Source organism: Rhyacophila brunnea, unplaced genomic scaffold (genome assembly GCF_057557595.1).
Source record: "Rhyacophila brunnea isolate RB1 unplaced genomic scaffold, BYU_Rbru_1.0 scaffold_4, whole genome shotgun sequence".
Classification (NCBI taxonomy): domain Eukaryota; kingdom Metazoa; phylum Arthropoda; class Insecta; order Trichoptera; family Rhyacophilidae; genus Rhyacophila; species Rhyacophila brunnea.
In genome coordinates this window covers 30,811,932-30,838,613 of record NW_028233068.1, presented here as the reverse complement: position 1 = coordinate 30,838,613, position 26,682 = coordinate 30,811,932, and the positions used below count along the sequence as shown (strand labels likewise).

The window sequence follows — 26,682 nt, the reverse complement described above, 5'->3', positions numbered from 1 at the left end:
AAGATTCACGTCCGCAATAAGACGCCGATTATTTTTTAAGCGCAACAAAATTTACCTTTGTGGTGACCAGATCGGACGGTTCGATGGGTCCCAACAGCTGGTTGCACCGACTTTTACATGCTTTCCAGCACAATCACAGTGGATGTGGTTTGCGTCCTATCATGTATATTGAATAGTCTGGTGACGAGACCAATCTCAAAGAGTTTGGCAACAAACCCACCGTGGCCAGTCAAAAATTGACTGGTGTGGTGAACAGGAGTCACTACTTGACCTGGCCGGGATCCTTCTTCTTGACCTGCACATACAGGTACGCGGTGCTTCCACGATGCTCATCAAAGGTGAGGCGGTCGTCGTTGGTAACTTTCACCTTGCCCCACCTTCAAACCTTGACGCTGAAAAGGAATCAACGATGAAGCGGGTAATTCATCAAAATGACGTGGACGCCGCATCGAAAACCTGGCTGTAAGTTGGCTGGCTCCACCAAGGGCAGAAGCACATATTTGTTCTTTCCTCATGTTCAATGGCGATTGGAGTTGGTAAGTATACGTCAAACTAATATAAAGTGCATCAATTCAAAAACGCAAAGCATTTAGCTACGCCGTGTTACGTCTATCTTCTGCCTACCAATAACAAGGTGTTGTATATTCTTTACCTGCAAATCATCCACGATTATTCATGTCAATAATAGAAAAAAAAACACTACGGAGAACTCGTCTCATTGTTTGCGCAGTTGGGAAACCTGTCTGGTAAGATTATATACATATTAGGTACCTACACAGCTGACTAAAGTCAGTGGCGTGTTTTGATAAGCAAGGAAGTTTATAATTTTATAATACCCAGTAAGTAAGTAGGTACTATACTAGGTTTTATGGTTGATTCATTAGTAACACGGATGATTTTGTTTCTATAACGGTTTATTTTAGAAAAACTTGCTAATTAGGTTAATATTTTGCCCTGATTGTTCGGTCAACATCTGTAAGGTGGATAATCTAATAGTAAATAATATAAGTCACGTAAGGTCAAATGTTTAAACAGCTTTAAGTGTGATGTTTTATAACTTATAATTTATAAGTAATGAACGCTACTGAGTACCTATCAGACGAGAAAAACAATCATTGTTTGCGATGTAACAAAAAAACAATGGATTGAGTCAACCTGCTAGCGTCCTCGCGTGCCTCGAGAAAATGTAAAAAAACGATATCAGCAATGTCAATAACCATATAATTTTAATAAAAAAAATCAATGCATGTCATACAATTTAGACAGCATCATGCATTTATAGATCAAGGCGCGTTTTTGTGAACATACGATAATTAGCTTCATTTTGATTATATATTTTATGCATGCATTTTACATGCATTATTTATTTTATCGTCGTCATGTTTATCGCGATTGTATACCCAGGGCGTAGACTAGGGTTGGCGAACCTATTTACGTACTCGTGCCAAATTTTATTTTTTGACTGTCTGACGTGCCGAGTAGTTTTTGTAGCTTTATAAAATGGTTTTTATTAAAAAAAAAACTGATGTTATAGATATTAGTCATATAACAGCACTTTTTCAATTATGCCATACATTTCGGGAGATACCCCAATTTTGAAACTGTTTACCAGAATTACTACTACAAGCTCCACCAAGTTTTTGTTTCTTAATTAGTCCAGCCATTTATTGTGGATAGAAAATATTTTGTTTGTCAATGTATTTACTACTTAGTTTGATTCTTTACGCACAAATTGACACCAGAATTGCTCCGATCAGATCAGGCATTCTCTCGCCACAGTGTTCTCACGTAAATCAATCAAAATCAGAGGTTCGCGACGCGGCTTCCCCCGCCGCCTTATGAGGTTAGTGCGATAATATTAAGGTGACGCATCAGTGAAACGCCAAATAATTTTCAACTGTACGCGCGACGAAATTTTGGACTCGCTGCCATTCAGTGAGAGAATGTTGACCCAGAAGCACGTCACTTTGCTGCGTGATGGCGACGGGTCAATTAATTCTAAAATCGTGTAAAGATGACTAAAAACGTTACCCATTTACTTTAAAAAGAAAACATGTCAATGAATATATTATTATTGTTACTAATAGAACAATAAAAAGAACATGTTGGATTTATATGACAGATAATATTTCGTTTGACAGGCGTCATTTTCACCCGCCACCCGCAATCCGCGCATCGCCTAGCAACGATCTTTTTAGACCGTGCCTCAACTAATGCATGGCCTTAAGGGCCCGCTGAAGAGCCCGCCGTTCAAATATAATTCAGTATAAAAAGGACCTCGGCGTCGTAACTACGTCAATTTAAATCGATCTTTTCGCAAAAATCACTAATCATCGGAGATTTTATTTCAAGAAATATTATTATTATTACTGATAATTTCTGCCGCGCGGAGAATTATTATTATTTTATGAACACCTGCGAGATGAAGCCGATCAGAAAACAGGGCTGTCAAAATAATATTAAGCATTCATATTTTTAAATGTTAATTTCATCATGGTTTTTAATCACACCTGTGCAAGTACGTACTGATAACTTGGGTGGATTTTGTAGCAAACATACTATTGATATATATACGGGTATATTATTATTATAACCCAATTCAAATTGAACATAGGTTGATACTCAAATACTATTATAGTATGTTTATGATTTCGAGAAAATAATACGATGGTATAATTAATCCATATCAATTATTTGAAAACATTACATTCGCACTTTGCACAAAATTACAAACACATTCGAAGTTTGCCGCACACGTACAGACCACGTGATATTTGTTTACGCAAAATCGTCGCTTTTCAAAATGGCGAATTTGATTACCAAATATTACTGCGATGAATCAGTATGTTCCTTTTTGTCTTTTTTTATTCGTAGGTTTGTTTACTATGTACACCGAGAAATTTCCATTTATAAACTCGGAAACGATTTTTACAGAAGAGTTTTGGAATATAATGCAACCAAAACTGGAAAAAAATTCTATCATGGGTGTTGACTTCCTGAATTAGCTAACCCCAGGTCCATGCCACTACGTGAACCACAGTGGATATTAAGCCATTTCCACACTGGCAACAAGTTGCTGGCAACCTCATTAAATTTTACGATACTTACCATAATTGCTTAAGAAATTTTACAATAATTATCGTAAAATCTAACGAGGTTGCCAGCAAATTAACTTGTTGCCAGTGTGGACCCGGCATTAGATGCACAAAACTTAAATAATATATATTATAAATAAAAATTTTAAATTATAAATATATATTATGATTTATGTCTTCGACAGCCCTGATGAAATAAATGTGAAATATGAGTCCGATCAGTCACAGAGCAAATTTATTAACACAAACAACTTTGACACGACCTTTTTATATTAACTAGTAGACCAGATATTATGGACCACATGTTAAAAAATCATATTTTCAATTCTCAAGGCCAATTCTGTAGAACGTCCTTCAAGCTATTATACAATGCGATCTGTCATTTAATGTTATAGTAGGTATTTTTTCTCTTCAAAATAAAACATTCGCGTGCCATAGGTTCGCCACCACTGGCGTAGAAGATGTGATTAATTTGGTTCTTGGTTATGTTATGGGTATCATTCGAAAAAATATTATACCTAGTAGCGTGGTCTCTCCGTCTGATATAGATAATCTTGAAATTTTAAATATTAAACTACACCGTGATTCTTCAAGCGGAGACTGGCGATATCCAAACTTTTGTAACAAATCATTGGTGTACCTACATCCGGAAATACTAAATAAGGGATGTGAGTTACCTTCTGAGTGTGGCTGTAAGAAGGCAATATTATAGAGTGTGGAGGAATGAGTTATATAAACTAAACTCAATGACACGAAAAACAAAACACGCATTTATTGGTAAATATTTGAGGACATATTTTTTGCGTTTAATAACCGGACCGTCATTATGTCATAAACAAAAACAGGCTTCAGTCTTGGTTTATTAACTTTAAAAAAATAGAAGACCACGTGTGGGCTAGAAAGAGATTTATGAGCGTTAGAATCAGGGAAATAATGGGAACTGAAATACATAACGGGTAAGGCGATAGCAGGTAACCGACTCGAGTAAGGAAGAATCCGTGTTAAACTTACACACGTGTCAAGAATACGTTTTACGTCGAATACTGAAAACTGCTCTCGGTTTATGCATTTACGCTCATTTAATGTTGGTGTATTACACACACTATTGCACGTGCATAATGCGTGCTTCATTTTTGTAGGACACTCACACATTTAAAAGCCTGCTTCAACATGCGACGTATTGAATATAGCCTATCGGTATTCTATTTATTATCTGTTCTGTGGTTAGAAGTGATCGGTTGGGAGAGAGTAGATAAGTCCGCTTGACACAGCCAAGGGACTGAGGCGCCAGAGAAGAAGAAGATTAGTATTAGAGTATGTATTTATTTCAAACTACTTTAACGGATTGTCGAATACATATAATATACCAATATATTAGTTAATATGTAGCAATTCATCGGGAGGCAAAAAATATCTACGAAAATTGCGAAACAAAGGCGACCACCCGAATCCCACGATTGAAGTATTTTTTCAGTTTCATTTAGATTATGCAATAAAAAGTAAAAACAAGTTTGTTATGTATTAAATATAATGAGATTACACGGAGCAGGTAAGAGTCGAGAGGTTATTCTACGTCTAGTTTCTGCTAACTACTGCCACAATGCCGGCGACGACAGAGTTTGAGAAATGGGAGTGTGGGAGTGTGGGAAACTCACTAATGTATGACGAGCGATGCAATAATGGGATAGATGGATGAATATAAATCATTCATTATTCGAAGGATTGATGATAATCGATATAAATAATTGTATTATACGTAGTCCATTTTTCTATATAGGTAACTCTATAAGTCTATGGTTGATATTGGTAAGTACATTAAAAAACTGTTGTACTTACCTACGTTAAAAAAATCATAACGATTGAACCTCGACAGTAAGTACAGGTCAGATTAATTTAAGAACATCGAATAAAAAACTAATGCAATTATTGAAGAAAAAATTAGTAGGTACCTATGTATTATATTGTCGCACTGGTCAACCAAAAGCTATGTGGAAATAATGTTCAATAAAATGGCATTCTGGAATTTTACGTATAGGTAAGTACATGCATCTTTGATGCATGATGATGATCGTTGTCACAAACATTACAATTGAAAACGAATAAAGTAGACAATTTATTTACGCGAATTGAATTTTCCGGATGCCACTAAACATTCGCTGGTATGAGGCTTTTACTAGACATTACAGAATTTGCAAAAAACTTTGTAATGTGAATATTTTGTGCTAATGAAAAAAGTTCAATCAAACATCACATTTGATGAAAACTCCGTCCACCACTCTCGGTTTCGATACCCATGATTTACCACGGCGTAACAAACGTTAGGCAGAGCAGTGTCTGCTATATTGTGTGCCGCGGCTGACCTAAAACGGTTTCACATTTCGTTTCAGATCCAATTTTATTCATACTTCGTTTACTCTCCCGTCGTTTTTGTCCAGAGTATTTGATATTGCTGATGAGACCGCCGTGCAAAAACCGGAAAATTCTTTGCAGTACATGACGGTGGTGATTCTGATGAAAATTATATCGCAGGTACCGACTCAATGGGAAATGAGAAACGTTTTCTTAAAATTTAACCGCTTTATAACTTCTGAGCATATTATAATGCTTCAAGATTGTGATTTGATATGTAATATTATTACTTATCCTAACTTGTATATTACTGCAACGGCATAGGCATAGGTACCTACATATTTTTATTTGTCATCGGTTAGTATTATCTTGATTCTTTGTTTAATAAATCAGCACAGTTTGTACTAAGTACTTATAAATATTTTATTTAATACTTTGAGATTAATTTGTGGTAAAGTTAACGACTGATTGATGAGTTAAATCGAATATGATTGATTACCTACCTACTACAATTAATAATTGGGTAGTTTTTAATATTTTCGTCCATGTCTGATTATCCGGCGAAAAAGTTTGTCCGAGTAAATCAAGAGACAACTGTATTTTGATCCAAAATTGAATTAATTAATGTCTATAGCTGCACCAATTACCTATTATGAACATCCTTCTTGCAAAGTACTCGTCAACGATTAAAATTTATTGTAATTCATGACGAATGTATTGCTAGAACCGCAATAATAGCATTTTCAAATGACGATTCTAAGAAAACCACCAACATTGACTAAGTTGATTGATTGCTCATTTTACATCTTTGTCGAACTGCAGATGATTATGATGAATGGTTCATTCTTTTAGTGGCTTTGAAATACCTAACTGTTTTTCCTGCAAATGCTTGGAGCAAAGGAGTAGATAGAGCTGGAAGTAAACACAACATAAATAATTTTGACAATTAAAAACAATTTTATTTCGTAGGTATTCTATATAAAGATAAGATAATAAACATAAATGATTAATAAAATAACTAAATACACAGCGGAGCATCATTTCATAAATAAACATAAAATCCTTATCCTTGTACACTGGGATAGGATTTGTTTTGGTGGTGTATTATTCTTTGTGCAACTTATAATAAAATAAAATATATAATATTAAGTTAAATCCACATAACATTATTTGCTAAGGTCAGAGTACGATTCTATGATATCTAAACTACAAATACGGAGGTCAACGACAAACAACATTGTGTTTGCAACGGTTGTGATTTCGACTGTAGTACCTATCTATTCGTATTTTTACTATACCTAAGTATAATAAATATTGAAAAATAATCATACAATGTTATAATACCTAGCTGTACAGTCAGTTATAAATGCATATTATGTTCATCTTATGTTGTGTTTGTGAATTTGTCTAACAAAACAATAAAAGAAAATAGTCTGCTTACAAAGGAGTTCAGCTGATGCACCTTGGTGACTTAATCCTTTTAAAATCACAAAAACTATAAAATAGCACCACACATTCACTGAACTATAACACCACTTGGACATTTTGGACTGAAAGACACAATCTTACGATACACTCGTCCAATTTATATGACCGATTTTCAAAAGGTTGACAGTTTCGGATGTTTTTAATCGTTCATTGTTGACACATTCACGCAACCCCTACCTACTCACTTTGCCAGAAACAATCATCAGTCAACCGACAACGACAAGTAACCACCAAAGCCAAACGGCAACAAATAAGATCAGTGGTGCCAGATGAATAATTCAAATTTCAGTATATTTTTGGTTTTTTATCAGTAGATTGACAAAATTGTATGAAAACTAACGATATTACTTGATGAAACTTAGATAAGTAGCCTTTAAATTATATTCTAATAATCTTTAAAAAAAAAACACGTAAAAAATGTGAAATTTGTCCAATATAATAAATCAATGGACTGTAATACACCAGCATCTAAGCGTTTTTCTTGTCAGATCTATATTTTTTGAATATGCATCTAGCTTGCAAAATACGCATGTGTGACCTGTAAATATGGCTTTAAATCTAGCGTTTTTCGTCAACCCAAATAGCTTTAAAATTCTCATAAAAAAGCTATTTTCTTGAAAATCAACATGGCACAACAAAACAATAAAAAAAATATTGTAACATACGATAATAAAAGAGAAATGTACCTGTCTAGGTATTTAGAAATGGATTATTTTCTGATTACGAAACAATGAATACTTTCTTCTTCAATACTATATAGGTATCAATATATATATACAAACAATAGGCATAATATACTTAATGACTTATTTTTTAAATGTGTTTTTCTAGATTACTTTTATTTTTGTGAAAATTTAACATTGTTTGTCAACTAACTTATTTCCTAATCCCATTACGCCAATCTCTTTGCATTACGCATATTTTTGAAAATGATAGTTGGCAACACTATTTAGAGTTACCAACTTCTTCGACACGTAATATTTAATTTAAAATATGGCAATACAATGGATGAGTCGGTATTCTAGAAATTTACTGCAATAATAGGTCGGCCAAGCCAAGCCATAGCTCTATATCCAAACACGTCATACAGCAGCCTCTAGCGGTAAAACAAGAAAGATCAAAATAAATAAAGTTTACTGATGATTTACATTGGCATGTGTTGGCGGAAAATATGTAGCTTTTAATTTGAGACGACTTATGGATAATTTACATCAATATTTATTACATAATTTCAATAAATCTCTTTTCTTCCCTTCATCTTGGAATTTTGTCATACAACGAAGGTAGGTATCTAAAAACATTAAAAGAAAGAAAATATTTTTGAAGGTATTTTGTAAAATTACTATTAAGTAGCTACCTACTTATTATACGTTTTCTTTTCCAGGGAACACAATTTTTTCGTATTATATTTAGGTCCTGCATGTAGGGGCACGTTCAATTTATTGAAGATTAGAATTTTTATGTAATTTTATACTTCTTATAATTGTATATCTTTGTACTTTATTGATTTAAATTATATGAAACATTTGATTTTAGACTTATAGTATTATTACTATCGTTCAAAGTCATAATAAGAATAGGTAGGTACTATCTAATATTGTAATGTGTATGAAGAAGGTGGTTTATAAAATGAAAAGAACATGTCATAAGTATGTAGAAAAAATGCATAAAATATTTATTATCTTGAAAATTAAATAAGTATCGTAAAAAATAAAACAATCAAAATATATAAACAATATTTAGTGAGATCAAGAATAGCTATACATTTAACACTACATAATATATAAAAATAAACCATGGCATGCTAAGTAAATAAACTTCACATAAACATAATTACATAACATATTACAACAATCATACAATTTATTACTAGAGATATTTTTTTTAAATAAGCCACAAATGACACCCATAGAAACTATTTCTAATAAATGTATTTAATTTAATAAATTATTTACACAACATTGAAAATTAAACGTAAACGTAAGTGGAGAAGGAACTGAAACACTTCTATGGACATGTATATCTTTGTTATTTAATATAAATTCCGTGTATGGCATGAATATATTGATATTGAAGTCGAAAAACATCAATTCTTAGGGCAGCTATTTTTAAGTATTTTTTCTGCAGTAAATTATTAGGGATGTTTGTGACAATATATTCATGCCATACACTGAATTAATAATGGTGGAAATGACACAATTGTGTTACTTTATTAGGTGTTATAGGTACATTTCATCAACAAACCAAAAATACCAAAACAAAAAGGAAATTAATTTATTGCCTCACTAATAATTCCGAAATTCTATAAAAGATTATGTATTTTTTAAAGACACAAGTAAGTAGTTATTATTAAATTTAATGTGGAGCGTAATGTTAATAGTGGTATCTAGCGAAAGAATGCAAAGCATTGAATTTAATACATTTTTTATTGAACGATAAACATAATACTACTCCACCATCCAGAGGCACCAAGCGAAAAAATAAGAAGTTTTGCATATAAATAAAAAGGATTTTAAGTTATGTACACATTTATATTTTTATAAAAATCGATGTTTTTTAAAATAAATTTAAAAAATATTAAAACTATGAATTATTAATCTATGAATTATTATGACAAAACATAGAAAATTTAATAAACTAAATTTTAATAATAAATAAATGACCATAAAATATAATATGTAATAATAAGATCCTTTGACAAATTCACATTTTATAACATTTTTTTACAATTGCAAGTTTACCTTTGACTAAAATAAAAAACATTTTTATTTTTAATGTTTTCAGATACATATTAATTAATTAATAGTTCAATAATTGTAAATCATCAAAAAAATGTTTCAAATTGCAAGCTTCATATTTTTCCGCTAGGTGCTCTGGTAGTTAAAGACTTCGCCATAAGCAGTGCGTGGTGTGAATACCCCCGAGGGATGTCAATGCTTTGTAGTTAGACCTCAGTAATAATTATTTACATTTGTAATATCATACAATATATCCACAGACATCGAAGATGTCGGAAGGCGAATCCTGGAATAGGTACCCCAAATCCTATGGAATGGTACAACACTTCCATTATTGGATACTTTATTATTAAGATGATATTAAATACTTATATCAACGAAATGTGCATTCACGTATAATATTATGTTTTTCTGCATAGTCTCAAGGATTTCAGGAATTTTACTGGAACTGCGATACAGTGTGCTCCGGTTCATTTCGAGCGCTGGGTTTTTCTCGATTGAGCTACTTCCTCTTGTCTGAAAGAGTCTTGTGTGTGTGCGTGCACAAGCGTAAAGCTTAGAGGAAATAACATTATCCATATTTAAAAAATAAGTACTATATTTGAAGCTTTTAAAAAAACTATTGCTTATCACAGGAGCGCGGGCATTGTACATATTATTGTAATACAATCCTATGGTTGTTGAATTCATAATTTTCTATGCGTGTACATACGAGGAGATAATTTATTAGGGAGGCGTTGGTTTCTATCGGAAAACCCGATCTCCATCTCATCTGTATTATAAGGCCTTAAATTATTACTTGAACTATTTGTGTGATGAGCATGGGAGCTACTAATGGACTCGTTCCCGTTGTGAGGCCGCAGATTAGATATTGTGTTATTACCTGAAGACAGTTTATCACGGAGAGCCTTGACCGACACCCATCCGCTGTTAGAATTATCATCTTCCTGAATTTCAGAGCTGGGGCAACAAGTGGATGCCGTGGACATGGAACAATCGGAATGATCCGCCTCCGCAAGATCAATATCCACTTTCAACCCTTTCACGTTCCTCGCAGACACTTTACTCTTGCGTGGAGCATGGTGCACATTTATTAACGGGACCGATTGTTCAACTTTCGGTATCGCATGCTCTGTCTGTTCGGTTCGGGATTCCGCCTTCGAAGTGCGTTTATCTTCCCTGCTGAATATTCCGCTCTTACGTAAACTTAAGACTCGTGATTTATACGATGCAAAATTATTTGTGACATGTTCGTTCGTCGTCGAGACTAAGCCGGTATTTTTGATTTCGATTTTGGGTCTCTTTTTTACAGTGGGTATGTCGCTGTCGGGGTTCGTGAGACTGACTTCACTCATGTCCTTAGGACATTCGGGCTGCGGCCTAAAGCAGGAAGAGGGCAGACAGTTCGAAGTATTCTGTCCGCAGCTATTGAAACAAGACACCGATGACATGCAAGAGAATGAGGACGATGCGTCTTCTGACGTTTTCGGCACGTACGGTGCGGAGCTGTTTCGTTTCTTGAAGAACATGATAGAGTTCTGTCGGCAGTAGTGAAAGAAAAAGACGAACAACAGGATGGTCGGTACGATGCCCAAAAAGAAAATCAGCAGCACTTTCATCACCACTTTTTGTACTGTAACAAGCAAATAATCATTATAGGTAGAAACTAACTATTTGCAGAAAAATAAACTTATCGAATCATTCACCTTCCAAAACCAGATTATTAATTTCCAATTAAAAAGCCGAACATATAAGTAGGTATTTCATTAAATTGCATATATTATGTATATTTCATAAATCATGTTAGAAGTTGAAAAGTGATTCATCAACGAACATCTCGGTTGCGTATATTTTTACTATTTAAATTTTAATGTAAATAGTTGTGATAGTCAATGTTAATGTGTGAGAATGTTTACATTCAAGAATAGTAAATAGCAAACCATTAGGATCAGAAGCGGGTCCTGAATCCAAACTGCCACCCGGTCCAGGACTATCGCAGAGTGGAGGAGCGAAGCCGTATTCGCAATGACAATGTCCTGAAATTATATCAGTAACAGTTTAGTTAGGTCAATAATCCAGACAATCACGCTCCGGATAAAGGTGCAGAGGCATCTGGTCGGTTACGTGAACGCAACATAAATTTGAATTGAGAATAAATGATGGATGTGTGGAAACTAGGATTGACCCGTTGGTCCTAATCTTCCCAGTAGACTGCTAAAAAGATGATGAGATAATGGGGACTCAATTTCAAAAAAATCTATAGGTATTACCCAAATAAAACAGACTTTAATATATTATAAGTATAAGAAGAAGAAGATTGAATAAGTAAAAACATGTTTATTAGAATATGCTGGGATTGTAGGGTCTGTAAAACACTTTGCATATAACAGGTACGGAAAAAACTTATTTAAAAGTAAAGAAAAGCGAACACATTTCTACGAAGCGATTTTATTATACTTTTGTTTCCATAAAAAAAATGATTGATAAAATAAATATCTACATTTTTGTGTCTTCTATTTTAGGCGCGACAAATGCGCTAGTTTAAAAAAAATAAAGAACATGAACTAACCCAAAGAGTTACAAACGCCGTGTCCTGAACAGTCTGATGGACAATCGGCTCCCGATAAAGGACCGGCTTGAGCGGCGAGACGAAGCGAAGTCACCGACATGCATCTCTGGTTCAGGCACATCTGAAATTAGATTTGTTTTTGAAGATATATAATATAATTATATATAATTATATCATAATATATATTATATATAACTAGCTGACCCGGTGAACTTCGTACCGCCTCAGAATCAAAAAATCAGTTTTTTATTAAGTTAAAATGAATACTCAAAATGAATTAAGTTCAATAAATGTGCAAAAATCAAATCAAAATGAAATAGATTACATAGTTTTGGTTGGTTCAGACTTCGAACCATGATGACTACTGAGCCAACCTTCAGTTGTAAATTGTGCGGTGGCAAGCCAGGCAGATCCAATGAGTTTAAAAAATCAGTTGGATAGTTGGTTGCTTCGTCTTCGTTTGTTACACAGTCGATAGATTTAAAGGAATGCAGTGGACCAACGATTTGATTTTGAATTGTGAAGCTTAAGTGATCCACATCTTTGTTCTTTGTCGCAAGACTGCTCGTTCACTCAACCAATTGTGGTTTTTGTGGTAAGCAATTGAGATACCCGGGGTTCCAGCGGCTAGCTCAGGTGTCCATCGAACCCCGGATTCACAAAAAAAATAAATTCAAACGGTTGCCAGGGTAAATAAAACACGGTCTTTCGTGCTCGTAACGTGGTCTTCTTATATTTTACATTTTCTTTAAACGTTTACATATTTTGTTTTAACAATAAGTTTCGTAGGTCCTATCCTATCGGAAAGGGGACGCTTACTTATTACTTTTTTCTTTTTCAAACTTCGCGTACCCACGCCATTCCAGCAAAAAGGACTCTCGTGATTGGCCAAATTTTATCGCATGATCTTTGATTCGGCGAATCACGAGCCTGACCCTGGCGCAGGCGCGTCGAAATTTGGACGTTGCCGACAAGCGCGGCAAAATTTATTATATTTAAATACTTATATTTAGTCTTAAAATTATCGCTTTCATCCATCATCATTTATACTTTTTAAATTAAATTAAATTTATCTTAATTACACCTCCGCCCAATATGTCATTTTCACACACCGGACGAAGGCCCTTACTTATAAATAAAAAATACTTACGTGGTTGAGCAAGGAATCAGATTAGATGTTTTATGAAGCCGTTTCTAGAGGTCAGGGTTACGTTTCGACTTGAGCTACTAAATGATTATTTTACACCGGGAGAAGCCCGCCTGTAACAGGGGTGTATCACAATGATGTTCTCTAACACTTTGTTGATGAGTTCGTCCTTAGTTGAGACGAAATTGCAAAAATTCAGCGGAAACGAAATCAACCCGTTCGATTCATCGGCCGTTACCGATAGTCAGCAATTGCTTGGAGAAATTTTCGGCAGATGGATTGTTTAGCAATGCAACTCGCATGTTTGTCGTCAGCTGAAATTTCTTCACATAGCGCCACAGAGTCGATGATTTGAGGCAAGCATTTATTTCATCGGCAACGGCCGATCTTGGAATGACTGGTAGTGTTTGGCGGAAATCGCCCGATAGTAGAATCATTACGCTTCCAAAACTTCTTGAGTCATTACGCAGATCTTTCATAGTTCGATTGAGTGCTTTCAATACGCGTTTGTGCGCCATTGTGCATTCATCCCAGGTGATGATTTTACTTGCTAACAAAACTTTAGCCATTACTGAGTGATTTGCAATGTTGCATGTCGGTTTTTCAGTCGTTTGCTGGTTTAAGGGCAATTTCAACTTTGAATGATTCGTTCGGCATCCTTCTAGCAACATGGCCACTATCCCAGAAGAAGCAACTGCTACAGCATTTTCGGATCTCGCACGAACAGTAGCCAAAATCAATGACATGAGGAATGTCTTCCCAGTTCCACCGGGCGCGTCGAGGAAAAATAAGCCACCATTTCCATCATTAATTGCCTTCATTAATGTATCGTACACTTCTTTCTGTTGGGGGGTTCAACAGTGGTACATTCGTTCGAACTGATTGGTTCAATCAATGACATATTAAATGGACGACTCACTTCATACCCGGCGCGCACGAGAAATTGTGCATGAAAGTCATTCACAGATGTATAGGTAGATGTCACGTGACCATTGACGTATCCGTTTCCATTATGCGATACAAGCTTCGAGAATTTATAGTAATATAACCTTTATTGTAATGGCGTATTAGTGTCATGACTCATTGCGTTAGAAACAGATTCTCGGTTACTTACGACTTCTCGGAGATTAGACGCAAGTGAGCCCAGCGAATCACAGGCGACTGACTGTCCAATGGTTCCTGTCATTCAATTGCATTGAATAAACATTCATCAATATCTTAAAATGGCATTTTATAAATAATAAATAATACTAACACATGCAAAGTGATATCCTATCTTTCTTGGAGTGTTTAGTAGATTTTTTTACAATTTTTAACTATGCACATTGGCATTTTGTAACACAATAATAACGGTGGAGTCGAAACCTGACAGTCAGAAATTTTTTATGGGCAGACCCAGCGGTGTCGCCAGACCGCTTGCAAGCAGAATGTTCATTTGAGCGTAGGATACCGATATTAAAATATGAATTTCGCCATCCGGCAGACCCGACACAAAGTGAGTGTCATTTTATTTTCTAGATGCTTCGTCCATATTAATGTCATTGGGTTCAATGCATCTCGGTCATATTCACGTTCACGTTCCAATTCTCGATTGAAAGCGTCGTTCATTCCACGATGTGGCGTTGGCATTCCTAACTTGACTAACAAACTGCCGCACATGCGGTAACACATGTATTCGATCTTTAAAAGCAAAGCCTGGTTATGTATCTCATCATTCACCTTGAGATCGGGATTCACTGAACTGACACGAATTCGATGTAAAAATGTCTTCTGACATGTCATCCTTGTACTTGTTCCACAGTTCAAGTGGATTGGACAGGAAGCATGTCGAAATAATGATAGCAAATAATGTGCGTATCTGATTTGGAGATGTAAAAACAATTGCTTCAGCGATTGTCATATCCGAATGAGTATCGTTTTCAAGCAAATTGAGCTGTTGACATGAAGCACGAAATGTTGGGCACACTACACCATTGACAGTAAATTTCGACTATCATTCTTTCTTTTGTTTGTTTGTTTCTGTCATATATCAGAGATGACGTTGTATACGGATTTAATTTTTTTGTGATTTTCTTTTATTTTCGAATGCGCGAGGTTCATAGTTCAAAATGTCAAAATGTATGGAAAAATGAATTTTCTTAATAATTTATTTTTTCCGTGATTTATCCAATGTTTTAATAGTTATTCTGCTATTCGGGGCGGAGACAAATCAATTCAACAAATCAAAGATCATAAAAATCGGTCCAGCCGTTCTCGAGTTATAAATGGTGTAACTAGCCCGACTTTGTTTTATATATATATAGATATATAGATTGAATCATATCATATCATATCATATCGTATCGTATCGTATCGTATCGTATCGTATCGTATCGTATCGTATCGTATCGTATCGTATCGTATCGTATCGTATCGTATCGTATCGTATCGTATCGTATCGTATCGTATCGTATCGTATCGTATCGTATCGTATCGTATCGTATCGTATCGTATCGTATCGTATCGTATCGTATCGTATCGTATCGTATCGTATCGTATCGTATCGTATCGTATCGTATCGTATCGTATCGTATCGTATCGTATCGTATCGTATCGTATCGTATCGTATCGTATCGTATCGTATCGTATCGTATCGTATCTTACCGTACCGTACCTTACCGTACCGTACCTTACCGTACCATACCATACCATACCATACCATACCATACCATACCATACCATACCATACCATACCATACCATACCATACTATACCATATCATATCATATGATCGCGGTGTGATGAAATGTTCTGAAATGTGTACCGAAAAAAAAAGATGCTCACGGCTCAAGTCAGTCTAACTAGCTGCAGGGCCAATTTGGTTGCTTTAAAAAAATGCTACCTCTTTCTGTGGACGTGAAGATCTTTCGTGCTATCATTTTTCAGTCAAAGCACATTTGTGCATAGCAACCTCAGTATAGGGTAACTGCTCCTGAGACATTTTCGGGCATAAAAAACTGCTAATGCTTCGTATCAAACATAGGGATGCGTGATACACTCGATTAAGAGCCTGTTCACATGGCGCGTTTTTTCGCGCGAGTGACAAGTCCGGCGTTCTCCAGGTACATGTTACCCAATTCAGCTGTCCACAAGCGCTCGCGCGTTTTGATTCTCGCGCAACGATCGCCTGCAAACGCCAGACTCTGGACAATCGCGGCGTTTATAGCCATTACAAAATGAAATACGACCGCTTGGCGCTCGAACGCGAGACTTTTTATTGCTACTCCCAAATAAATTACGTCACCTAGGTTGTAAAGTGCGGAGAATGGGTATTGGAAGTAATCGCGAAATACAAAATCTCATAGAAACCGACTAACACCATCTAGTTGTAGTGCTTTTTTCTACACTCGCGTTTGTTTTTTATGCCGATTCAAAAATGAATTACTTCACCTAATTGTTTCAAACGCGCAAACTACGCCGTATCTGGACGGGAGCCATTTCTGGTTCTCGAGCGTAAATCGCGATGGGAATCGCGCCATGTGGACAAGCTCTAAGACTGAGTGTGGTGCGGAGCAGTTTGAAATTCAGGTTAATGCCGTACCTACTCTATATAGTACCTACTATAGGCACTATAGGCAAAATATGAAATTTGCAGCAACTTTATGCAGATGATCTGTTTGTCAAATACGTCAGGCATGTAGGTACATGTACCATATAGAAGAAGAGAATGATAAAAAATAATACTAACTTTTCCGTCTCCACACTTGGCTCCATTAGGCACCAGTCCAGGATCAATCTGACCGAGGCCGAGGTCGATCATGGCAGTGTGGCAAGAAAATGAGATTCTGTTATTGCTGACCAACGATTTAGTCAGCTTGGCTGCACCCTGCATTCCAAACTCCAGCTTATCACTGAGGTGAATACAATGAAGCATCCCACAGAACACATCATCACCCTGACAATGCTGGTACTTTTTCTCCATGCGGTTGTAGCCGCAGTTGCCGTATCTAAAGGTTGAATATTTTGACATATCTATTATTATTATATAATTTTATTATCAGTGACGATTTTCTTTGACGCAGATTACGCAATCCATTCGTCACACGATTTAAAAGGGGGCTTCGAAACAGTTAAACTGGTTATGAACTATGTATATCAAAATCTTAACATACGTACCTAAGTATTTCTCACAAACTGAGAAGGTATACATAAAATATTACACAAAGTATAACAAAATTCCTGCAAATATCATGAAACAGTGCTTTAATTGACATTACCATTTAAACATATCTATAGGTACCTTATAATCTACTTATACACAAAAAATAAACCACTAATATTCTTATGTACATTTTCACTGTTATTTTCATTAGTAATTATTTTTAGTTTTTATTATTTTCTACTAGGTACCTACATTGGTAGTTGAAATTTATGGTTTTTATTTAAATTTTTATCATGGGGGACTCAAAATCAGTCAGTGCCTTGGGGCTCGAAGTCCCAAAACCAGCCACTGATAATTTATAGCAGTAGGTATAGTCGCAAATACTCGGTAGATTTGCATGTTATAAGTTTAAAGACCATTGTTACATTATTTTGTAGGTAGTAGGTACACAAGGATTATCATATTACAGATACACCTATATTTTTAATTTTGCTTTCAGTAAGTTGATCATCTCACGAGCTGTATGGCATGTTGCACCATCTTGATGGAACTACATATCGTCCAGATCAAAATTATCTAATTCATGCCAGAAAAAAATCAGTAATCATGTTTCTCTAGTATTCTCCACTGACAGTAAATGCATTGCCATTTTCGTATTCGAAAAAAATATTATCCAATTACGGCTCCAGTCCACAAACCACACCAAACTGTTAATTTATCTGGATATAATGGTGTTTCAAGAATAACATATGGGTTGTCATTACCCCAAATACGACAATAATAATCGTGCTCATTTACGAAGCCATTTAACCAAAAAGCTTAATTGTTGAAGATGATTTTTTCATGAAATAATGGGTCTGTTTCAAGTTGCTATAAAGCTAAAGCCTAATCACAAAATTTCGAAGCACCAACTGGTCAGTCGGCTAAATTTCCTTGCGTTAAGGGGGATCCTTATGCCAACAGAGAACCTAGCGGAAAAAACGAAGCTTGCAATTTGAGATTTTTTTTGGATAATTTACAATTTCAACTGTATTAATTAAGGTGACGCATCAGTGAAACGCCAAATAATTTCCAACTGTAGGCGCGACGAAATTTTGGACTCGCTGCCATTCACTAAGAGAATCTCGAGCCAGAAGCACGTCACTTTGCTGCGTGATGGCGACGGGTCAATTAATTCTAAAATCGTGTAAAGATGACTAAAAACGTTACCCATTTACTTTAAAAAGAAAACATGCCAATGAATATATTATTATTGTTACTAATAGAACAATAAACAGAACATAAAATGAACGTATGTTGGATTTATATGAAAAATAATATTTCGTTTGACAGGTGTCATTTGCACCCGCGACCCGCAGTCAGCGCATCGCCTAGCAACGATCTTTTTAGACCGTGCCTCAACTAATGCATGGCCTTAATACATAATATGTATCTGAAAGGATTAAAAAGATTTTTTTTTTTTAAGTTAAAGATAAACTTACAATAATTGTAAAAAAAAATGTGAATTTGTTAAATATTTGTGGCATAGGTTACGTTATCATTACATTATTTTTATGGTTAAGTATATTTATTATTAAAATTTAGTTTATTAAGTTTTCAATTTTTTACATTTTTGACTAATTCATAGTTTTAATATTTTTATAAAAAATATAAATGTGTATATCTTGAAATCCTTTTTATTTTCATCCACACTTTGATTCACAGCATCGATATTTTCAGCAGTACCTTTACATTTTTGACGGGTTGGATTCTTAAGATCACAAACATTACCATTTGACTCGAATTTTCCAATTAAATTACGAATAGTAAGCTCTGTAAGTAGATTAATTTGACCATAAATTTCACGAAATGCCCGAAACGTAGCTCGAATAGATTCACCATTGTTGAAGTACATTTTAACAATTTGTATACGCTGTACAACTGTATATCTTTCCATGATGATTTGCCAAGCAATACTGAACACAAATGTTAATCTTGGAGAGAATCAGAAAAAATGGCTGCTATGACGTTTTAAAAATGTATAGTACTAATTTGATAACCCTATAATATAAGAGAGGAGAGGATATAATATAAGAAGAAGAGGCTATAGTACTATGGATCATATACAGGTCGTCAGAGAAATCATAGAACGCTATCAGGAATACAAACTGCCATTATATCTTGGTTTTATAGACTATGAAAAGGCGTTTGATTCCATCAAAACATTCTCAATTATAGACGCCCTTAGTAACCAAGGAATTTCCAGATGCTACATAAACATATTGAACAGTATATACAGTGATGCCACAGCATGCGTGAAACTCCACAAACGGTTGTGTAAATTACCCATCAACAAAGGTGTCCGGCAAGGTGATACCATTTCACCTAAACTATTCACCGCTACTCTTGAGGACTTATTCAGGAAACTTGATTGGGAGGAAAAAGGTGTTTCAATTAATGGGGAGCACCTCAGTCACCTCCGCTTTGCAGATGACATTGTTATATTCTCACAAGATCCGAATGACCTCCAAGGTAGAATGCAAGAACTCGCAGATGTCAGTCAAACGGTCAGCCTAAAGATAAATGTCTCAAAGATAAAAGTGATGAGGAACTGCTTTTCGGACCCTGCGATTATCTGTATTAATGGCACCCAACTCGAGCAAGTCAGCAGCTACGTCTATCTCGGACAGCAGGTGCCCATAGACGGAAGCATGCACGATGAAATTGCTCGCAGAGCAAAGCTGGGATGGAGTGCTTTCGGACGTTTGAATAGAATCTTCAAGAATGACCTACCATTATGTCTTAAGCGTAGGGTGTTCAACCAATGTGTGCTAGCCGTGCTCACGTATGGCTGCAAGACGTGGACCCTCAACACGAGAGATGTCTAAAGGCTAAGAGTCGCACAGCGAGGCATGGAGAGGTGTATGTTGGGCATTACGCGAAAGGACCGTAAGAGAAACGAATGCGTTAGGAAGCAGACAGGAGTACGCGATGTAATAGACGTTGCCAAACAGCTGAAATGGAGATGGGCGGGGCACATTGCTCGCCGAAAGGACAGCCGCTGGATAAATGCCGTCATCCAATGGTACCCAAGGGGCACGAAACGGCCACAGGGTCGCCCTAAAAGCCGCTGGATTGACAAACTGATAAAGTTCGGCGGAAATACGTGGCAGCGAACGACACAAGACCGAGAGAGTTGGAAGAAGCTTGTGGGAGTCTTCATCCTGCAGTGGATTGACCCCGGCTGATGATGATGATAATATAACAAATAAAAAAACGAACACATTATGTAGATCATATTTTTCCATTTTTTATATTTCAAGCGCTGAATTTGGAAAGCTAATACAAGATTTTAATCGACTAGGTATTACAAATTAACATTAGTTAAAGCGATGTGTTATTGTTATCAGTGTTATCACGATGGAATAATAAACTAGTCACCTACATAGATCCTTTTTTGTTGTGTTCATAGCACTGATCATCACTGGTTTTCCCGCTTGGTCCCCATAGTAAGCGACACTGATCAGATTTTGTCCTACATGAACCTTGGTAACAGAATGCCTAAATAGATCGAATAAAGACATAGAATTAGATATAAGATTCATACGAGCAATAATTTTATACATATCTTGGAAAAGACTCATACATCGGTACTTATTAGAAAAATCGTGAGTATTGTTACAATCAGCCTTGAAAAATCTGTATCCTATTATTTATAAATATATATTGTTTTATGTAATGATGACATACAAAATAAAATGGGATGGAACATACATTAAATTATAATGCGTAGAAACAATAGATTTTAACAATAATTATATTTTTCTCTTGTATCTTTTAATTAAAACCAGCAGCGATTTTTTTTTGACGCAAGTGACGCAATCGATTCGTCAGAAGATTAAAAGGGGAGCCTCGACACAGTTCGTACAAAGTGGTCATACAATTAATAAATTATACCAAAATCTTAATGAAATACGTGAGTATTTGTTATGTATCTAAAGTCAATGATAACCGATCACACTTACGGTAATAAACCAATAATATTATTATGTAAGTATTATCATTATGGCCCCCACAAGGGGGGCTGACAGAGCTCTAGCCTGGTGGCCCGGGTTAAGGGTGGCCTGGCATGGTGGATCTACTAGGTAAGTGAGAAAAACACACACCACAAATTTTCTCCAATAGTAAAAAATATATAAATATATATAATATGATATAATTAAATGATAATTCAGGTGTAGAATTTTATTTAGTAATTTATTTTTAATGTGTTTACTTACTAATAAAATGGCTATTTATCCAATACGACTTATATTCACAACTGAATAAACCAACTGGATTTATTTAAAAATTGTTAAAATTACACGAAATATCCTTAAAACTTGGGTTTCGCTGAAACTATTTGGGGAATATTACCGTAGAAAATCACACTGCCCCTAACCTCAGTGATAGGTAGGGGGCCGTCATAGATCCTGGTCTGGGGGGGGGGCGCTTCAGGATGTGTGGGTAATGATTATCATATCCATTTTCAATACCTAACTAATAAATATTACAGGATGTGATACTAGGAAATTTATACGCTGACCTTTTTATTAGATAGTTTGTAGTTGGAATTTATGGTTTTATTTTATTTTTTATCGTGGAGGCCTCAAAAGCAGTCGGTGCCTCGAGCCTTTACGTATCTCCACTCGCCACTTTTTAAAACGAAAGAAGTTATCGTGTTTTAATGTCAATTGTGGGTTTATTACTGAAAGATGACGAATAGAGTTATTGGATTCGCTAGCCATTTATTATGTAGTACTACCCAATACAATATGACGTATACCTTCCCATCATCGCATGTCTCAGTATCCATTAGGAAAACATCTTCAGGGCAGAACTCGGACTCTCCCGTACAGAACTCGGGTAAATCGCACTCGTAGTCGGCGCTTCGACACTCTGTGCCTGCATTATGTAGGCGACAAGTCTGTAACAGATCATTTCAGCAATAAAGTATTTTTCATAAGGAAATCACAGAGTTCAATGGATAACTTTGGCCCATTTCAGACGGGACACGCGTGTCCGGTACACTTTTCCGTCGGCCGCTACATTCTCAAGCCGCTGATACACTTGTTTTTATTACCGCAGCCAGTTTTATGTTCTAATTTATAACGCGAAATTATGCGTTGACTGATTAGCTCTGGGGCGTTCATAAACATAATACAAAGGCCCCTTTATTCGAATACAAAGACCTCCTATATTATATTGAGCGCGACACCGGTGTCCCGTCTGAAACGGGCCTTACAATCTTACATAGATTACTGGACATTCAGTACAACTTGCCATCGGCGAGTTTATTTGACACAGATTACTGGACTAATTTATCATCAATTCTACCTAAATAATAACACGAAACCAACGTAGATACCGGAATAGTCCGTGAAAAAGCGAATGGAATTGGACGCAAAATAAAATACTTCATGTTATCTTGTCATAACTTTTATTGCTTTGCACTTGGGTTGTTTCATAGCTTAGGAGAAATGTCACTGTTTATTGTTTATAAAATATCTATCTGTAGTGGGGTCCAAAATCATTCAGTGTGCCGAGCACTGGAGTCGAGTCACTAAATGGACCACTGTAACATGCAGGTGTGCAAGTTTCAAATAACTATTTTCCTATAGTTTGGATGACATTTTTCAAATTTCGATGCATTTATTATTCTTTACGAGTCGATTTCTAAACGAAGGTTTGATATCGTCGTTTTAATGTAAGTAAGTATGTCTTATTCACTGTGGCTCTAAAAAAATACTCCATGCCGGGTGGGTATATTTGGATTCAACGCCGCCGATTGGACGCCGCCGAATGAATAACATCGATTAGATGACGTTGACTGGACGACGCCAACTGGATGCCGCCAACTAGACATCAGTATATCAGACATAACTATTCAATGGAACAACTGGAAGACGAACATTTGGGTGCCACAAATAAGGGTACGTTATCTGTTGATTTAGCAAGTAGACAAGCAAGTCAAATATAAAATGTTTACCTATAATAAAGCGAGATGTATGGTTATTGTAAAAACTCATGTCGGCAGTGTGCTATCACATTGCAATCTTATATTAAACTACAGCGATATTATGCTCCACTTTATAGAAGTCCATAATGCTTCGTTATGAGCGAAAGTGGTAATTTGTTTATTATTATTATATATGGACATAAATATTACCTGAAGATCGCAGCACTCTCCTGTGGCACAGGTAGCATTGGGAAAGAGCATGCAGGTATTGGGGTTACAGCATCTGTTGCCGTTGCAGGATTCCGACAAGCCGCAGTCGCACTGCTCTCCTGATTCCACAAACCCGTTGCCGCACACGGCCGAGTCAAACAACCGCACCGGCTTATTTCTACAACACAATTCAATTGTGTTTATACTCTATTAGTGTATTCACTATTGGATCGTTCATGGGTTACAGGACTATCAAATGCAGACATATATTATTTGCAGCTATGGCAGCAGTACATATCTTTGACCAGACCATCGCGATAGACCAGACGTGGGCAAATGCGGCTCTTCGTCGGGTTAATTGCGGCTCCCAATATCTCTTGATTCAAATATAGGTAGGTATATTTAATTGGCAACGCTACGCCGCGTCGCCTCACATTAAACTTGTCGACGAAAAAAAAACTTAATAAATGTACCTATTACTTTATTTTCCTTCCACCACCCGCCACGTCCCCACACCCATTATGCAGGCATATACGGTAGCGTAATGGACATTTGTCAGAGTGTCCCAAGAGCAACTTCTCAAGACCTTGGTTTGAGTGCACTAGATATAATATATTACGATCAATCCTCGATGAGAACAGACCGTCTCGCTCGCCGCAAAATTTTTGAAAGCTTAGAAATTTCCCTCGTAGGCAGCGCTCGAAATGCACCGGAACGCACCGGAGCGCAGCTCTTGTTCGTGAATTCCTCGAGATTTTCGCTCCGTCTCGTGGAAAAATGAAAAATTGCATCAGATTCGTGAATTAATCATTTACATATTTAAATATAATTTTTAAAGTGTATACGAAATTGAAAACTTAACTCAGTTCTCATCTACCTTGCTGACAACATTATGCCCAAATCTTGCATGCCACAAAACTGTCCCAGCAAACCGTCTAATCTTGGCAGGTATATAACAAAAAATCGACTAAGTACAAACACTCTTTCTATATAATCTTACATAGATATTTTAATATTTTCGGAAAATTATCGAGCGCTCCGGTTCGTGAAATTGCCCATTTCGAACGCTGCTCGTAGGTACCAAGTGGCAATAGCCGATCGGTCCAACTGAGTTGTATTAACTTTAAAAGTTCTTCCCTTTCAACCGATATATGGGGACGCTCCCAGAGGATGTGATTGGCATCATTCAATTTACCGCATAAGCAAGTGAGCTGAGAGCTTGGCCTGATAGATCTTGGAGGGAAAACCACCGTGTCCGATTAAAAATTGAGAAGTCCAATGGTCTGGAATTAATCATGGTTATCTTCATGCGTCACTATATATTTGTAAATAACGAATGCATTTTGTCTGCCCTTGGAAGAGGATGTCCATCTCCCTTACCATGCACGCAACGCGGCGTCATTTTACGTCAGAGCGCGGACACCAAATCTTCGAGCGCACCGGCCTATTGATCCATGATCCGGAGGCGGCATATAACTGTTGATATACTTATATTTTTCTAACCTTAAACAGTAATCCATGCCGTTTACAAAAGCCAGCGCGAGATATTGAAGACTACAAGACGACCAGTGTATGGGACTCTGGGAATTACTCGAAGGATACATTATGCATTTATCCTCAGGACAAGAACACTCTTCTGTGTCATGCCCCATACCTGTGAAATAAAACGAAAGAATCATTTTACTATTCTCTTGTAAGATGAGACAAAAACTTAAATGATTATAATATTTAATTACAGATCTACATACTATCTTCAAAAACCCGGTTACGTATGTTGCCTGACAATATAAACACACATTTGGATAGTTTTTCGGCTACGTGATATCGATGGTATACTGACAGAACGCATTAAGTCAGTTTTTGAAGTTTTTCTGTTTTAAATGCCAAAATGTATACAATTTACGCACTACGTCCTGGTAAAATGCATTAAGCCATATGGTGTATAGTTTTGAAAATAAAAACATTAATAAGTCGTATTGTTATTTTTTTATTCTGGCAGAAAGCATTAAGTCATATGCGTTCTGCGTGTACGACATACAAGACTTGTAGTATGCAATATCTATCAAGTCACAAATCGATAACAAGGAAGAAGGTGATGATGCCTGCATCAAATATTTTTAATTACACACTTATTTAAAAAAATAATTATTAGTAGGTACCTAATATGTATTATTATATAACGTTTATTGCATCGATTGTATTATGTAAATATCGTCATAATATGAGAATATTATTGTATATTTTATTGAAATTTAATATTGTATCGTACCAAAATTGTGGCCCATTTCGTGTGCAATCGTGGTAGCAACGAGTCCAACAACATCTGAGTGGTCTATGGCCACCCCACCCGACATTTCAAATGTGCATATCGGTCCATTCAGCGCCTTGCCAATAACACCACCTACAAACTTTTCTCGTCTGAAATGACACAATTAAAAATAATGTATACCTAGGTATATTTTTTTAAAAATCACCAATAAATTATTCATTAAATATTAATTTTAAGTGTTAATGTTATGTTTAAAAAATTTAGTTATACTTAACTATTAAAACAATATGTACCTAATACTTATTCCACAATTGATTAGTACCGGTTCAGTCTGCTTCATTTCGTAAGATCAGTTGAAGAATGTACTATTGAAGCAAACAACACCGGTTCACAAAGGTTTTACGGTTTTGGAAACCCTATTTAAAATATGTTGAAAAATATCGCGGCCTACCTGTCTAATACATTGCGTTAAAAAGTCACAATTGTGAGTGATGCGTTTAGTGACGTAGAAGCCCAACGCACCGACCGATTTTGTGGTCCATACAAATAAATCCATGTATTGAAACAATTGATTTTAATTTTGTATGAATTGTAAAAACATGGATGAAACATTTCTTTCTATAAATCACAATACATAAGTAGGTACATACAGCAGTATACCTATCAATTTAGTATTTGGAAAATAGCTTTCATTAAGTT

At 35.9% G+C, this 26,682-nt stretch overlaps 2 protein-coding genes across 2 annotated transcripts in view; both read right to left on the bottom strand.

Annotated features, from left to right (window-relative positions):
• Positions 1-7,180, bottom strand: part of LOC147067244 (uncharacterized) — a 133,822-nt gene extending 126,642 nt beyond the window's left edge. Inside the window, exon 1 of the mRNA XM_085953788.1 lies at positions 6,886-7,180. Within this exon, the coding sequence (XP_085809914.1) occupies positions 6,886-6,988 (103 nt within the window). The 5' untranslated portion in view covers positions 6,989-7,180. The remainder of the gene's footprint in view (positions 1-6,885) is intronic.
• Positions 7,181-8,786: 1,606 nt separating this feature from the next.
• LOC147067243 (zinc metalloproteinase-disintegrin-like VLAIP-A) overlaps positions 8,787-26,682 on the bottom strand; it is a 41,698-nt gene continuing 23,802 nt past the window's right edge. The window contains exons 8-16 of the mRNA XM_085953716.1: positions 25,984-26,132; positions 25,218-25,368; positions 23,715-23,892; positions 22,332-22,472; positions 20,952-21,067; positions 17,114-17,372; positions 12,240-12,360; positions 11,611-11,706; positions 8,787-11,303 (exon numbers count right to left, since the gene is read on the bottom strand). Coding sequence (XP_085809842.1) covers positions 10,357-11,303; positions 11,611-11,706; positions 12,240-12,360; positions 17,114-17,372; positions 20,952-21,067; positions 22,332-22,472; positions 23,715-23,892; positions 25,218-25,368; positions 25,984-26,132 — 2,158 coding nt within the window. The 3' untranslated portion in view covers positions 8,787-10,356. The remainder of the gene's footprint in view (positions 11,304-11,610; positions 11,707-12,239; positions 12,361-17,113; positions 17,373-20,951; positions 21,068-22,331; positions 22,473-23,714; positions 23,893-25,217; positions 25,369-25,983; positions 26,133-26,682) is intronic.